Consider the following 17,358-nt stretch of genomic DNA (forward strand, 5'->3'; position numbering starts at 1 on the left):
TATGTCCCCTGACTTGAAGTGCTGAGGCTGTAGCCTAGGGGTTACTTTGATCTTTTCGAGAAATGAAAGAAAAAAAGCCTTTATTTATTTTTTTATTTATTTGTTTATTTTGAATGGAAAGAGAGCTTCAGCTTTACATTTGAGGAATAGCTCATGTAATTTTTTATTGTTTCAGTGGAGTATAGCATGGTCTCAAACCTTACTGCTAATTTTGAGGCCAAAGAACAGTGTTTTTGTTCTTTCCTCAACTATTTTAAATGTGGAGTGAGAGCTGAGTGTAAATTGTTGGTTTTGGTGTGGGCTTCCTCATTCTTCATGGTTCAGTGTAACGATGTAGTTGCGAGGAAGGAGGCACAACCACTGCTTCTTTGCTCGCTGTTTAATTTAGAGTTGCTCAATTTGAGAGTTCCTAATGCTGAGAAAAGCTGTAAACTGGCTTTTTGTTAAGCATAATGAATTAGCAAATAGTTGTAGTCTTTAAAAGGAGAGAAAACATGATAACAGTGCAGTTTGCTCAATATCTTGAAGCTTACGAGTTTTAATGCATTTGTTATAATTCCATGTAGGACGTGGCAGAAGCTTCAGAGTGGATCACCGATTAAAACCTGTGGCTGCTTATGTATCATGTTGCTGCTTTTGCACCTAACTCTGGATTTTATTATGCTAATGCTGCTGAAAAAGCTGCTTCACAGATTCAAGCAACTTGATACGGCTCTTGGGCAATTTATGAAGACAGTCTAGACTCCACCAGGCTAAAGGTGCACGGAGATTTTGAAGGTTTCCCCGTGGGTGTGAGATAAGAGTTCTGTGGAAACGTGCCTGTGAGCTGGAGACAATCCAGCACAGCTGCCTGGGCATCTGTGGCCTCAACCAAGCGATAGGGTAGAGCGAGCGATGCGGCCGTCCCAGCACCTCAGCTTGAAGCCACGTTGGAAGGTCCAGCAGCAGTGGCCTCCCTGCACATCAGATCAGCCCAGCACATAACTACGGTGTCTCTGAAATACCTGAAAGCTTATCACCAGCTTTTTGGAGATCTGGCTTACAAGGAAAATACTTTTTTTTTTTTTTTTTTTGACAGAAATAGTGGCTAGGAGGCCAGCAAAGGCTGCATCAGCAACCTCAGTGGCTACGCAGTCAGCTGTGCAACCATGCTAAAATGTGGCAATAAAAATGTGATAATAAAATCCCGCTCGGCTCACTCTGTTACAGCCCTGTTCTGCTCAGCGGGGTCTCCAGGCTACAGAAGCCTGTTGTGTTAATGCTGGCTGGCTGCAGACATTTGAAAAATCAGACAAATATTTGTGAGGCCATTGGATATGTTTCTAAAATAGCGCCTCCAAAAATTTTGGCATGGAGATCTTCCAAGATGGAAAGAGATGTACCTCTCATGCCAAAAAGCCTTAATGTATTAACATAATTTTATAATTGCGTGTTCTGTTTCTGGAGACGCTTACACCTACGTACCGATAAATTGACTGGAGTTTTTTATTTCAGATGTTTCACTGACTTATTTAGAAACAGTACACACAACACTGTAATCAGCTCTTGGTATCTGATGGATGGTTGCCAAACATATCACGTTTTTAAAATTGTTTTCAATTAGATGGATCTAATGGAAAGTGCATGGTACAACACAAACTTTAAAAAATAATAATAATATGTAGTCTTGACAAGTGCATTTTCCTTCATGAAAAGCTACCTTTCCCTTCTCCATCCATGCCAGTTTCCATCTGCTTGTGGATGTGTGGGAGAGCTGAGGGATGGCTCCGGAGCATTTGTCTCCTCAGGAGGAGAAGAAGGCTGCAGCCTCAGTGGTAATTGTCTTCTGCTGTGAAGGGAAGGTGTGTTGTTGGCAAGATCATTGAGCCATGAAGATAACTCAGTTATTTGGCATCACTTCTGAGACTGTTTTTCAAATATCTCTTGCAATAATTTCCCAATTTCTGGGAAAAAGGACTTTTTTTTTCCATGCTTGTAAACTCTTTGCTCCTTTTATTTTAGAATGTGAATACTTTAAATCTCAGTTTTAGAGCCATCCTATGAGTATATACAATGCAATATGTTTTGATTTTAATATATTTCAGCAGAATTATTCAGCATATGCAATAAAATAAAATTGCAAATTTCTTTGCAAGTTTACCATATGACCACATATTTAAGGTATTGTTTTCCTGAAGAATACATCTATTGCTTTGTTACTCTACTGTGATATTTTAAGAATGCAGATTTAAATATGATTTGTTGTGTAGCTGCTTTTAAAAAAACAAAACGGTAGAGGTGAACAGCCATCCTCTGGCATTCTGGGAGCTCCTGAGCAGCAGCTGAATGCATGAACATCTCTGTTCTAGTTCCTGAATGATTTGTAAGTTTTAAAGATAGTATTGACGATTAGGAGAGGTTTGACTTTCGCTGCAAGAGCTTATACAGTCAGCAGCACAAATGCACTTTCCTATAGTCTTTAATTGCCTTGGGCTAAACCTATTTTCTATTTTCATTGTAAAAAATTAAAAAAAAGAGATCAATAATCTGAATAAATGTTAATTTTTTGGAGCATAGCACAGAGGATTATGGAATGCTCATAGAAATAATAAAATATTTTGAGTAGAAAGTTCTGAAGAAAACAGTCTTGGATGGAGAACTTGATTTCTGGCATGCTCTACACTATACCGGCAGTCCTTGCACTTGTGGCCAGTATCCCATGTAAGACACACCCTCCAATTTCAAGGTAAATAATAGGAAATAGTGATGTAGCATTTTTCACGTTGGAGACTGAAGTTCACGTTAGAATCCTGTTGTGTTAGCATTTTTACAAACAGAGAGGGATGATCCAGTTTATGATATAACATGTCTGACATCATAAGAGAAAAGATGTACACAAAGTCAGAGGCAGAAATAAGAACTAAACTGTGGGGGGGGGGGAGGAATAAGAATACAACGTCATATTATAAAAAAAAAATCTGAACTTTGTCATTTTTCTTTGACTTTTTTATATTTTTTCCAGTCTGAGGTCGAACTCGTGATGTTTCCTCATAAAATGAAGACAGGCTTTTTGTCTTAGAGAGCAAACCGCAGCCTATTGCCCAGAAATAGGGGTGCTCTTGTATTGTTTTGTTTTTGCTAGCTCAAAGCAATTTTAAATCCAATCAGATTTCACAAACTCAACAAAGCAGGGAACAGGTTCTCCATTGCTCTCTGCCACATTTGTGTCACCCCTGTGGATGCAGATGTTGCCAGCTGAAGAGAATTTTGGCTGGTAATACTTGCAAACGAGGAAATTACTTAATGACAGTGAAGCACGCTTATACCTGTTGCAATAGTTTGTAGATGGCTCTTTAATAATTTGTTCGCAGTGACAGTGCTAGAAGTATGTTGATCTACAATGTGACATATTTTGGGATGGCAGGGGATTATTATTTTTTTTTTTCCAATAACTGGTCCAGTTTCTTGAGGATTTTGGGGAACAGCCACTGGAAAACCATTTGGTCCTGTACTCCTGTGCTGATAGAAGTCCTGTGGATGTCTCCGCAGTGTACTTCTGTTCTGAGGCCTGAGCTGCTGAACTTTTGCTTGCTAGTCTGGCTCCAGAGAATGTCTGAACTTCATTGTATTGGTACACATATTTCTAAAGCCTTGTTTTGCTAGAGGTTTTTTTTTATTTTGAAAAAAAACCCAACAGCATTTCTCAAATTTTTCTCCGCCCTCCTTCTAATTCTCATTTTATAACCCCCTGTAGAGACTGCAAGTTTTGGAACTTGTGATCTAGTAAAATCTTTGGATGTGACATCATGAGCTAACTGGCTAAGTTTTCCAATACAGCTTTCCAACAAGCTATTTATCAGCTTGAACTTGAATAAAAGCTTTTGTAGGAAAGAACGTTAAACAGTTTTCAGCTGCTAAATAGTCAACCTTGGTATTAAGTCTTGGCATAGAAATTTTAATAAGTAGTAAATTTAGTAAATCCGTTTAATCCCTGGCTTATATATTATTGCTTTTCAGTTTAATTTTTTATGTAGAATACAGAATGAGCTCTGGATCTTTAAAATATTGGCTGTGTGTCCTGCTGCCTTGAAAAAGTGAAAGTAAGTTAGTCTGCTTTTGTGGTCAGAGGGTTTGCTACAAAACTGAGTACTGTTTCTTTTGATTTCAGATCTTGACAGCTTTTCATCAAGCACCTAAAAACTTCTTACAACCATATGTACTTGTATTCAGTCCTGTCACTCCCCTTGTCTCTCCTTTGGGTTTGAACTGGAGTTCTTTGGGGTCTGTGTGCTGTCTGTTGTTAAATCTGTTCCCATTTCTTTGACCCATTCACCTACAGGATGTTGAATTTCTGTACGTTACTGTATGTTACCGAGTCTGAAGGCACATCTCAGTGACTCTGAGGGCTGATTCACGGTGGCGTCAGTCGGACTGGAGTGGACACGCACCGTGTCAAAGGATGTTGATGCAACATTTGCCTGTTTGTCAGAAGGGTGTCAACCTCCAAGTTGGAGAGGAGCAATATTCCTTGCTGAATGAGCCTGACTCAGAGAATTAAACTTTGCATCCACAAGAACAGCTTAAACTAGGTGAACACACAGCATGTCGGAGCAGTGTATGTGCTCAGCGTGTGCAAGGAGCTTGGCAGCAGTTGCTGATTGTCTGACCCAAGCAGCAGGGAGGTGATATATTCTTGAAACCAAGGTTATGGTTTGTTTATGAGCTTGCCCAAATAGAAACCCCATGAGAAGTAGCATGACTTTGCCATCAAAGCTTAGGAAGTGTGGTATTCAACCAATACACCTCCCGATTTCATTTGTCCATGTGTTTATTTCCAATTTTCTTTGTGCTGTGGTGTTTAGTTGTACTGACATTTTCAAACATATAATAGTTGAGATCTGTACTTTTTAACCTTAAAAAAAAAAGTAGGATGGTTTAAGTAGGCGTTTGTGGAATTGGTGTTGGGTTGGAGCTGAGAGGGAAAAATAATCAGCTTATAAATCGGCAGAAGACAACTGGGGAATCTGTGAGCAGTGATTGCATCAAGTTTTTCTCTGAGTTAGAGGTGATGCAACAGCTGTTGTTTAGGACAGTATGCAATCTTGGATTTTCTTTTTTGTCTCTCTCTGTTGGTGTTCCTTGTGTTGCCATGTTTCATATCATTAGTATTCTGCAGCTTAGCCTTTCCTTCCTCATAATGTTGTTTATATACAATCTGGGGGGGATTTTTGTGATTTCTGGAGAGCTCTGGTATCCTTCTGAGTTTGAAGATACAGGCAGAAGTGATTGCTGGCTCACAGAGCAGTTAGTCTTGCTGCATGTCCATTTAGAAAATAAAGCAAGCTTATAAATTTGTGAGGGAGATCCTCATTAGCTTGTGCAGCAGCTGTCAAGCAGTGATTTAAAATCTGTTGCTCTGGCTTTCCAAAGCAGTGTCCTAGACAGCTTTGTACCCTCTTTAAATGTGCTCACACCCCCTAGCTAGGCCCAGGCCAGGCCAGCTAGGCCCAGGCCTGCTCAGTGGCTTGTTCTGTTTGCTTGTTAATATAAGGGGTTTCTTATATTTACACTCTGAGAAAATTTTCTACTGTATTTTCTAGTGTAGCTTTGTCTTATCTAAAACAGCAATAGGCAGATCTGATCACCTTATCCATCTCAGTGAATTTGGTTTCTGAATTGGCAGCAAGGATGACTTGCACATTAATGAGTGTTGTGGGAATACACAATTTGCATTGTCAGTGGCTCAGGGGCTGTCCTGATGCTGCTAACCATGTGTGTTTGAAAAGGAATGAGAAGCCAGTCCATATCTTTTTTTTTTTTTTTTCCAAGCAATATTGGATCACAAGACTAACATTACCAACTAAAACTTTAGCTCCCAAGTCCTTATCTGCCTTGGATTTTTTGGATAAACTAATGAGCATCTGTGAGAGATCAAGTACTTTTTGTGGTAGATCACCAAACAAAATTGTAGAGCACCATAATCCGTCCTCCTTTAGGACAATTTTTTGGTCAAACTGAGGGAGTTTGACCCATCTGACTAAGCTAATCTGCCAAGGGGAACTTTGCATCTGTTACAAGGCTTTTTATTTGTTTCTTTATCTGTTTTTTTTTTCCCCATGGATTGATCCAGTTGAAATAGCCAAAAAATGTGTGTGTTGATCTCGACAAAGCTGAAATGCATTCACAGTGTTTCTGTTACATGAAATAAGAGGTTTTATTCAGTACATCCAGGAGAAGCAAATAAGGCTCAAAAAGTATCTTCCAGTCTTGATCAGCCTAGACTTTTCAGGATGGGTTCATGGGAAATTGAACACCATGGAGAGCACACCTTTGGCAATTCTTTAAATTACCTTTATGTGAAGAAGAGAAAGGGAATTACGGTAGGATTTATATACTGTACTGTCTGATTACATTTGCAGTTGTGTAACCTCAGGGCTCTTCGTAGTATTCTGGAGTTGAAATTTTTGAACGATATTTGTGACAGGTGAGTAGGGTTTGAACACTTACATTTTTCTTCTGTTGATTCAAAATCATAGGCTGTGATGAAAACTGGCAATTAACTCTGTCATCTTGGTGTCAGATGTAGGATTCTCTCAGACCTGTCTTCGGGATGGGAGGTGATTCATGTTTTGTTTGTCTTTCTAGTCGCTAGAAATAAGAGCATGTGTTGTGTTTTTCTGTTGGTGGTAGTTGTTTGCACTGAGGTAGGTGGCAACAGTAGAAATAATACTGCATGATCCACTTTGGTATAGATACACCTTGTGTGAACTTTGGAAGCTGTGTATGCAAACAAATTATATTGGCAGTGAAGATCCAGCTACCCATATGACTGTACTGTGTTTTCATCCTTGCTTTTTTTCAGGCTTGCTCACATTCTTAAAACACTCTGAAGATTCCCCTTCCCACCATTTCTCCTTGATTCAACTCACTTATAGATCCTTTTCACCTCAGATACAGTCTAACTGACAGCTACTAGGTGGGGTTCAGAAGCAGTTTCCAAATAGAAACACTAGAAAGCTCTTACAAAATTTGGACTAGAGCCTTCAAGCCTGTTTCATCGTTGAACAGTCATATTTGAATAGGAAGCTTGTAGCTGAACAAGGGACAAGAAACCTTTTGGTCTCCACAAAAATAAAATGATCATGTGGAAGTCCTCAGCTTCTCCTTTGCTTTTGTAGGTCCTTTTTCTTAGACGTTCTTCATGTTTTACTATTTTCTCCGCTGATCTTCTCAGCAGTGTTTCTCTTTTCATGTGGTGCAGCTGAAGATCGGGTACTCCTGCTTTTTTATTTGTATTTTTGGACATTATCTTTGTTGTCTGCCTACATTCATATGTATAGGTCCTGATACCCTAAATTATTAGATTTACTGGAAGAATATATATCTGTATCATTTAAAAAACACATTTATTTAAACTCACTATTTTTTGGGCTCCCACTCCACTGGAAGTGTTACGATCTTCACAGGGTAGAAATAAACTGCTTGATATAAAATAAGGAGCTTTTTTTCCTCAGGTTAAAATAACGTGTGGTGCTGGTTAGCAGAAGAGCACAAGGTAGTACACAGACCATGGTGTGGTGGGTCCACTTTGGCCAGCAGCCAGACCCCCACCCAGCCACTGGCTCCTTCTCCCTCCTCAACAGGACAGGGGAGGAAACCCGAAGGAAAGGCTCAGGTGTTGACAGGAGGACAGGGAGATCGCTCGCCAGTTACCATCACGGGTGAAGCAGACCTGGCTTGGGGAAAATTATTCCAATTAATTGCCAACTAAAAAGGAGGATTTGTGTCGTGAGGAAAAAGAAGACAAAGTGAAATAACACCTTTACCCCCCATCACTCCCTTTTCCCCTAGCTCAGCTCCAGTCCTTCATCCCAGCTCCTCTATGTCCTCCCCAGTCCCAGTCTGCTGCTCCTTCCTCCCTATACATCTCCCCTGCTCCAATGCAGCTCCCTCCCATGGGCTGCAGTGCAGAATTTTTATTTATTTGTGTGTTCATGTGTGCTTGCCTTGGGTTTTATAATTCAATTTCTTTGTGTAAGAACCTGAAATCAAACAACGGACAAGATAGCAGATGAATCCGATTAACAGCTGGAAGTTGTGCTATTGTCAGCAGAACAGCAACAATTTGAACATAGCAGAGCTGCCTTTTTCTACCTGTTTTGAATTATAAACATGTCAGTGCCGTTAGACTTCGTGCTTGGTTTTGCTTGGCTTTGTTCTTTCAATATTTCTCACAAAATAAAAATGGAAATGTAACCAAACAATTCTCTCAACGTCACTCATCTCAATTTAAAGTTAAATGAAATATTTACCCTAGAAATGTTTTACATGTGAATATTTGCATATAACAAAAACAATCAAATCTGAAATTGGTTTGGTTCCTTTAACTGTTTTTCCACCAAAAATTATGTTGGGCATGCTGTTTGCTTTTCTGAATGAAAATTAGATCAACCTAGTAGCATTACACCATTGGGCAGATACTTGCAGGAGGTGTTTTGTTGATGGAAGTGGCGAACACAACCTTCCTGCATACGAACAGTACAAATTATGTTTACAGAATTAAACACTCTTTCTGTGAAATGTTCACCGGCATATCTTCAGGAGGTGGAAATGAGAACGGTCTGTTGGTTTTGTCTTGGTCTGAGGTGAATTTGTGCTGGAGGAAGCTGAGTGCTGCTGGGCATCTCCGTGTTGGTGATCATGGCATGGATATATGCCGACATTCGGGGTGGCAGGGATCGTGCCTGCCTTCCTTCCACAGCAGCTTCAAAAGTGGTGTTCCCCACAGTCATCCATCAAACCACTTGCGTTTCTCCATGAAACCCTTTTCTGCTTGGCTTCTGGAGCAGAACTAACGCAAAGTTCGGTGTTGCCTCCTCCACAGGGTTCCTACAGTTTGCTTCTTCCTTCCTGCCTGTCTGCAGCTGTGGTTGTTTCTTGTGTTATCTATCCCCAGATTAAAAAGTATTTGGAGCGTGCACCATCTCTTTGCTAGGGCTTCCCCTTCCAGCTTCTCAGCATCTGAGGCTTTGTTCTCTTTCTTCTCTCTGGTAGGAAAATCCTTGAATATCATGACTTTGAGAACTGCTCTTTTACAGCATTTTGTTTTTAAATTGTACCACTTAGTAACTGCTCTCAAATGAGAGTAACTTAAGTCTATTATATCATTATTTATAATGCATTATGGTACAAACAAGGGATGTATGTACGGTGCACGCTTGCACAAAGTGGTCCCCCTTAGGTTCGGTTGTGTGCGTAACATTCCTCTGGTGAAGTTGTTCTGGGTAAATCATGAAACTAAAGTTTTGATTTGTGAATGTAATTAACAGACAGGAGTGCAAATGTTTGGTAGGCAAAACAAAAGACAAAATTAATAACAGCTGCAGTTTGGCAATAAAGAGACAGACTGTTTAAAAAAAAATAAAATCAAGTGGAAAGCTTTTGTGCAGTACCAAAACTGAGGTTATCTGTTATTACTCTGATGCTTTTCCTGTTTGCTGAATGTTTTCATATTTAAAATGTACTTTATAACACCCAAGTTTTCCAGTCCACCCCTCATTTTCCAGTGCTGAGGGTAGTGCACAGTTACAAGTTTTCATGTAGTTTCAGGAGGAAACTACATTGGGATTATATATTATGCTAAAGATGTTCCCCTATTACTGTCGTTTGACTGTACTGCTTCAGCTCCCAGTAGGAATTTAAATGTTGTCTGTGTCTTTAAGAAACATGTTTTATTTTCAGATAAAATTGTTGAAAAGTAGCCATTTTGTAATTCTGACAATCCAGACCATTTGGACAGACCTAGGGAGAAACGTTACTTGAAAACTACACTTAGCACTTAGTCCATTCCATTTGTGCTTTCTCTTCTCTCTGTAGAAAAAAAAAAGGCACAAAGACAGTCTGTGAGTTTAGGAAAAAGATGATAGAATACAAAACCCTCTGTTTTTATGCACTGTGGTGTTTTGATTTATAATTAATGGTGTTTTTGGAAAATGTCAAAGGTCAGTAGAGGGGTGAGCTCAGATAGTGCTTGATGTGAGCAGGCAAGGACGGAAGATGGTCATCTGCCCCGTATTGGGTGTGGGGGTAGGGAGATTATATCTATTTATTTGACATTTTCTTAGCTGGTCTTCAAATGAGTAAAAATATGAAAATGCTTCCTTATCTAACGTTATCTAATCACAACTATTCAGTCAACTAACGATGTCAAGCAGGAGGCTATTTCTCACCATATTTCCTCTGGAATAAAAACTATTTAATACAGTTAGAAATTACCTCATCCATCATAGAAACACAACGCTTTTCTGTGTTTCGCTGTGTGGGGGTTTATCAGTGCTGGGCTTAGGAAGGAGGTGAAGAATAATATCCTCTTTAATTGAATTTGTGGAATGGAATGTAGGGAGGAAGAACGCCCTGGGCCCTGGGCCATCAACCTTGCGTTAATGAAAAAAGCTTTAATGACTGCGACGACCAGGTGCCAGGATATGAAGTATGCATATTTGGTATTGTGCTTCTGTCTAACGTTGATTTTTGAGCTACAGGGGCAACTTCACGTGTGGACACCATGTGCATGCAGTCTTGTTTGGCGCTGACTTGACTGCTCAGTGTGAGAAAGATGAGTTCCACTTGAGTGCTGTGAGGGATGAGAGCACACAGAGAGGGGTTATCATGGAGAAACAGAAGCACGTCTTACTTTGTGATGATTTGTTCATGTGCCCTTGCCGTTAGAAAGAGTGACTTTTCCTACTGATGCCATTCTGAGCAGCACTTTGCTTTTCTTGCTGTTTCTGGTAAAAGTAATGATGCTGCTTAACATGTCCGGGGTGACCTGATGTGCACAGGGGTAATTAGAGCAGATGTAATTTTAAATTCAGGTTTTGTAAAGAGTAGCGTGATGTCACTTTTCTGAAATGAAAGCTGATAAAATCAAATATTTAAAAGTTAGCAGTAAAATTGCAGTTGGCAAATCCTTGCAGTAGCAATACTTTTTTTTTCTTCTCACTTATGCCAGCTTATAACATCAGTGTGTTCATTTGTTTTTTCCACCGAATATATAATATCCAAGTGATAGATGTGTTTTTTCCCCAGAATATGGCGGCATGGGCTTGGACTTCTCGTATAACATTGCAGTGGCGGAAGAGCTGGGAAGTATCCGCTGTGGAGGTATTCCTATGGCTATCGGGGTGCAAGCTGGCATGGCTACTCCTGCTCTAACAAGGTAATTTCCAGAATGTTTCGTTTAACCTAAACACCACACTTTGTGTGTTTAAGCCTAAAACCTGTCCTTTTATTATGTAATAAAAAGCAAACCACGTTTAATATTAAATGATGTGTTTCCAAACATAGAACTGCGGTGCCACAACCAATTAAAACAATCTTAATTCCAGAATCCCACTGTTCATGTTTGTGGCTTTTTTTTTTCTTAGCCAGGTATCCCCGTGCAGTCATCCTCTAAGGCTGCATTTAGTTGTACTAATTAGGATGAGTCTAATTCTGTTTTATAATTTACTGGCTTTTTTTTCAGCTTCTCAAGGTGCTCCTTGCCAACTTTGACTTTTCAAAAATAATGATCAGGATTGGTGTAAGACCTGCTAAAATTTTATCACCTGTATCATGCTGCTTAAGTACTCCCATTCCAGGCAATTACTCATCTTTCTTTTTCTCATTTGCTTGCGTCAGTGTTCACCTTTTATGACTTGCTATCACCCAGGCTCCTACACCTTTTGAAGCTGATTTTTCTTTTTTTTTTTTCATTTTTTTCTTCTTTCCCTCAGTAAAAGTGGCAGTTAACAGCTTCTCCGTATTCATTTAGTAGCTTCACAGACATTCTGCATCAGAACAGCAGCTTGCAAAACTAGAGGGAGGTGACGCACCGGTCTAGCAGTTTGTCCCTGGGACATGGCTACACCTAAAAACTCTGGAAGGTGGTGGTGGGGATTACATTCAGATAATGGAGATGAAGTCAGAAATTTTTCTGCACAAAACAAGTATACAAGAGGGGAGTATTTGCACAGAAGAGCATTTTAGTGTTTGTTGTTTTTGTTTGTTTGTTTGTTATCATTCTGAATGAAAATGTCTGTAAATCCAACTGTAGAGCCTGGAATTCGGACTCCATCCCCATTACATCCACCCGTCCATCCATTCTTGTTCTGGCTATGTGTGACTTTGGAGGTCTCAGCCATGGGAAATCTTCCTAATAGTTTTTTTCTCCTTTGTGTAATGCACTAAAATCGTACTGAAAGCATGGAGATCATTTTGTCTGTTGCAACAGTAGCTTATTTATAGTCCAACAGAGAATAAAACTAGTGTTTTAAAAGACCTCCAAGAATACTATCTTGCCCCCATGATAGCCTGTTATTCCCAGGGTTTTAAAAAAATCTGTGGGTAAACAAAGACAGAATTTTATTCCATTGCAGGAATTTTTGGCTTTATGCTGCTCAGTTCTGCTTCAGTAAAGCAATGAAACTATGTACAGTTGTGCTAGTAAAATACTAAAGAGGATGCTCTCAGAAAGTGAATGTGAAAATGTTATTAACATGATGACATTTGTAACTGAATTGCCATCTGTATTAGCAAACTCACCATTTCCTCCACCGTTAAGTCAGTGTCGTCCTACTGTAAGAAGTAAAAGTGAAACTTGGTATTAAAAAGAGAATGCTGGCTGCTACAGGAAGTTTTGCACTGGTGCAGCTTCACTTCATGCAGTATAGGGAGGGGGTTGATTGCTTTCCCTGGGTGATGCATTTAAATTGCGTTCACCACCTGGATGGTTTCTTTAAAGCTATCTCTGTACTTTGGTGGTCCCAAACAAGTTTGAAGAGTTAATCCAAATTCTGCATCTTAACTAAGCATCATGATACATGATGCATTAATGATGCATCAAGTAAATAGTAATACAGGAATCAAATATCATCCCCTATAAAGCTTTAAAATGAAGTCTGAAGCCCTTTGGTGGCTTTCCTAAATCTGTGTTTTATTCAGCTTTCAACTACGTACGAGTGCACCTGGGAGCTGACTCGGTGAATGTGATGTGTCAGGAAGATACACTGCCGACATAAATTACAGATGTTTCCTCAATTAGGTATATAGACAGTGCAGTAGTTTGAATGGATGGATGCACGTATGCGTATGCACACACACATACAACTCTTTACATTTTCAAACTTTAGAAAAATAAAGTCTTAAAATATCAAAAGTTAGGATGCTTCCTGGTGCTATTCCTTCTACTTCCATGGGTTTCTTGCTCCAATGAGAGGCTGTTGCAAAGCTTAGATTGCAAAGATCTTTGAGATATTCAGTTAAATGAGAAGTACATTGTAGTGACAGTTTTAACGATATAAACTACAAAGAGCATAGTGATTTAGAAAATGTTGCTCATATCTGTTTGCCTGTTCACGGTCATACCCCCTTTCACTTCATTCTTCATGTGTTTTTTTTCTGACAACCTTCAGAAAGTTAAATGCATGGTCATACTTGGAAGCAACCCTGAAGATTTTGATTTATATGCACTTCTATTGTGCAGACAAATACAGAGGAAAATAGTTGTGCTTTGCTGAAAGATGCCCAGACTGCTCCATTTTTTTTCCAGATTCCTCTAAGTGAAGCAGTAGCACTTGTAAATTTGAGAACAAAATGCAAAATATTCTGTCAACAGTGACCTGACCTATGATGTGTCTGGTTCTGAACATAACTCTCTGTCAGATCTTTCAAATGCATTCCAGATATAATACCTTGCTTGCTTTCATGCTTACAAGTAGAGTGGAGAAAGCAGCTCTCAGCTCAGGCAGTGAATGAAATACATTTTCCTGTGCTTTTAAACAGACCTGTAGTGATCCCTAGTGATACCAGATCAGCATAAAGACCTTTTATCTCACCAGTAGGCATTAAACTTTGCTTGATTTTTCTTTCTTTTTATTTATTGGAAGACACTAAGAATAGCGATGATATTTTGATGAAGTGCTTTTCTATTTCATCAGCTTATTCATTGCAGATTCTTTCTCCATGCTGAACAGTGTCATATCTGAGAATTAATATATATATATATATAAAATAAGATTTTACTGTCTCTTTTCCTGTTTGCTGTAAGGGAGACAAGTTGCAGCTGATGATCAGAACAGCAGCTTTGAAAAGCAGGATCATCCACTTAATCAGCTGGGAAAACAGTGAAAATCAGAAAGGTGATTTGAGAGCCATGGGCATAGTGTAAAGGCAACAGTTCTGTGCTCCTTCAGAAATAGTGTCACCTGTCTCTCATTTGGTACTTAATCTGTCAGCATGCCACTTCTTGTCCTGAGCTATAATGAAGACTGTTTCAGGTGAATTGCGTAGAAACAAATAAAGGTTCGGTTAGCTGAGGAGCCTGAAAGAGGAGATCTGAATTATTTGTACCACCCACACTTGTTCTCTGTTTTTCCAGGTCTTTTTTCCAGTGCCCTTCTGGGTGCAGCACTGTAAGCAAATTCCTTCCGTCTCTGGAGCTGGCACGGGCCAGAAGCTGCGTGCCCATAGCTGTGCCTGCACTGATAAGCCTGGTGGAAAATCAGAAGTTGTCCACACTTGGGCTCAAACATCTAGCCTGGCCAGATCAATACAGGCACAGTGGGGCAGTATCAAGCAGCTGCTTCTGAGCTAATTGTTCTCAAAACAGCTTCACGCTGGTACCATACCTTTGAGGGTTCTCCAGCTCCTTATGATGGCCTGGCCATGCTGTCTGGTGGGCAACCTTGAGGTCTCCAGAGCTGGTGTGGGGGCACCACATGGTAGCCCTTAAAAACAGCATTGTCTGAAAAGGATAATCTTTAATTTGACTCCCGTTTTACAATACCTGCACTTCAGTGCAAAATGCATTCTTAAATAAATAGAAGATTGACGTAATTGTTCTTAACCAGAACCCTTCAGGTAGTCAAGAGGGACTTCTCATCTGTATTCTTTGCAGAATGTTGCTGTGCCGCAAACTGAGCAATTTATTTCATAAAATCTTCAAATAACTGAAGCTTAAAGGCTTGATAAAAACGGGGAGCCAGAACACTTTTCTTATTGCTTTTTTTTTTCTTCTGATGTCTTTCACAAAAAGTAAATAAGTTTTTCTAAATGTGGTATTTTAAAACTTGCATGTCTTCTTATCTTGACGGAAACAGGGACTCACAGAGAGAAAGCTGATTGCAGTGTGGATTCTTTTAAAGCGAGGTTATGCAAATTACTGATCGTAAGGAAGCTTCCATGCTACCCAAGGGTGCTTGCTGCTGTTCGTGAAGTGTTTTTTTTGCCATGCCTTTAAGAAGAATTTCTTCCCTTTTGTTTTCTCTTTTTTTTTTTTTTTTTTTCATGTACACTGAGGACCCAGAGTGCTGCTAAGCTGGGACTAGACCTCAAATGGTAGGATGCCTGTGCAGGATTACCCTGAAGCAAAAGCATTCCACATGGCTCATGTCTACTGCATTATTAATAGTTTGAATCTGGGGGCACAACAGAAGGGGAATTGGGACAAATTCACTTCTTGCTAGTATGTAAGAAGGAAAGAGATGGTAGGCAAGAGTGAATCCCTTCTTTGGGTAAAGGAAATCATCTTTATATTCCTGGGAAGTCCATGATCAAATTGATGTGTTGTCTTTGACATACTGTAGAGCATTGCATAGATCATCTGAAAACTTTGTTTGGTAAGTAGTTTTTTTAAAGTTGTTGCACTGTCAAGGTCTGGCTTCAACCCTTTTGCATTGATGTGCATCAGGATCAGCGTTTTCTCTCACAGCCGTTCTTGAAATGAGCATTTAGAAAACCTCTTGTCTTCAGGGATAGTATTATATTCCCTTTTAAGTGGTCCAGAGGCCCAGATGAGATTTAGGAGTAGGCTATATTTCTTGAATATGTTAGCTCCAGTGCAAGAAAGCCTGAGTTGATCAAATGCTGAGAGCAGTATTAGAACTGCCTGCATTTGCTCATATTCAAAATTTCAATTATCACTTAATAGTGTATCATATAATGTCAGTTCCACTCAGAACCTCCCTTACTAATTTAATTAATTCACTTCAGCTCAGCATTTTTCTCCCAGAAGCATAGGAAACAAAAGTGAGTAAGATCTGTAGCTTTAACAGGATGATTAGCAGCCCAATTATGTCAGAACAGTGATGTGCAGTAGACATACTTTCATTCATATTCATATTTTCATGCAATGGAGCAATATAACCTGTCAGAAACCATATTTTTATATGTATTTGAGATTAATAGAACTGACTGCTATTTTCTAATTCGCAGAGCACTTAAACAAAACTATGTGGATCAAGGAAATGTTCTTACATCTGTATTTCACCATAATTTTTTAACCTTTTACCCGCAATTTACAAGGTTGTATATCACTGTCATTTTTGTGTCTGTATTCATCACATTCCACCAATGTAGCTTACCAAGCAAGAGCAGGAGCAAGAAAGGATGGACCACTCCCATGCAGCTCTTCGTTTCACCCGTGGGACTTCTCTTTTACCCAACATCGGCAAGGAGCTCTAGTTTATTGACTGTAGACTCTGACTATAGATTCTGTGTGTGCTTATCTATAGGCATGCACATTCATGAAAATGTATTTTAGAGGGATGCTAAGGCTGCAGAGTTAATGACATGGGAACCTGTGCTTTGGAATATGGCCCCAGAAAGTAAAGCAGGCATAATCTGGTCTGTCTTGAGCCAGAGCAAGGTCTCTTTGCAAACAGTGTCGTCTAATGCTGGAGCTATTAAACTGGAAAGAAGTGGGTATTGCATTTATGCAAACGTGATATCTTTCTGGGATGTGTTTAAAAAGGGTAGAATTGTACAGAAACAACATATTTCTAATGCGGAAGCTAGCCATTTGCTGGGCTGCACATCCTTCATGCAAAGCATGAGCTTCTGAAGATAGCATTGCCAGATTATTATTTTTTTAATTGCAAAATAAGTTCTCCAGCCTCATTTTTGGGAAGAGCTGAACTGTTTTCTGGAACTTAAAACAAGCAAACAAAGCTATCAAACGCAAAACATTATTCTGAGGAAAGTTCTTGTCATGAAAATCCTCTGTTGAAATAACTAAAGTTTGGCAAAGTTTTAGGCATCTGTAAGCGTTGCCAGAAATCCCTAATAGGCAATGCTGCTGGCTCCTCTCAGAATCTAAGTTTTTTTCCTGTTGTGCCTTTTTTTTTTTTTTTAAGCGTGTGTGGTCTAAGGAGCGTTCAGCTGGCTGTACTTGATCATATCCTAAGGAAAAAAAAATACACTGCATAACAGACCAGGGGGGATTTTTTCCCAGTATGCTTGGAGAAGAAGGAGTATACACTCCAATCTCACTTCTTATATTTATTTGGGATTGCAGCTCTGATTGTTATCAGCAGGGACAGGGCGAGGAGCTGAGTTCCCCGC

General features: G+C 39.6%; 1 protein-coding gene across 9 annotated transcripts in view; it reads left to right on the forward strand.

Moving 5' to 3' along the window:
- Positions 1-17,358, forward strand: part of LOC308189529 (putative acyl-CoA dehydrogenase 6) — an 89,580-nt gene that overhangs the window by 42,958 nt on the left and 29,264 nt on the right. For 7 of the 9 annotated variants that reach the window (XR_013946427.1, XM_080579621.1, XM_080579623.1 and 4 more), the window contains one exon: positions 11,068-11,197. Coding sequence is in view for 8 of the 9 variants with exons in the window: in XM_080579621.1 (XP_080435747.1) it covers positions 11,068-11,197 (130 nt within the window). In the remaining variant the exon portion in view is untranslated. Of the gene's footprint in view, positions 1-566; positions 6,597-11,067; positions 11,198-17,358 lie in introns of all 9 variants that reach the window. The other 2 variants (XM_080579625.1, XM_080579626.1) reach the window with 1 other exon arrangement.

The sequence above is a fragment of the Anser brachyrhynchus genome, assembly GCF_964034855.1.
Source record: "Anser brachyrhynchus genome assembly, chromosome: 2".
In the NCBI taxonomy this organism is placed as follows: domain Eukaryota; kingdom Metazoa; phylum Chordata; class Aves; order Anseriformes; family Anatidae; genus Anser; species Anser brachyrhynchus.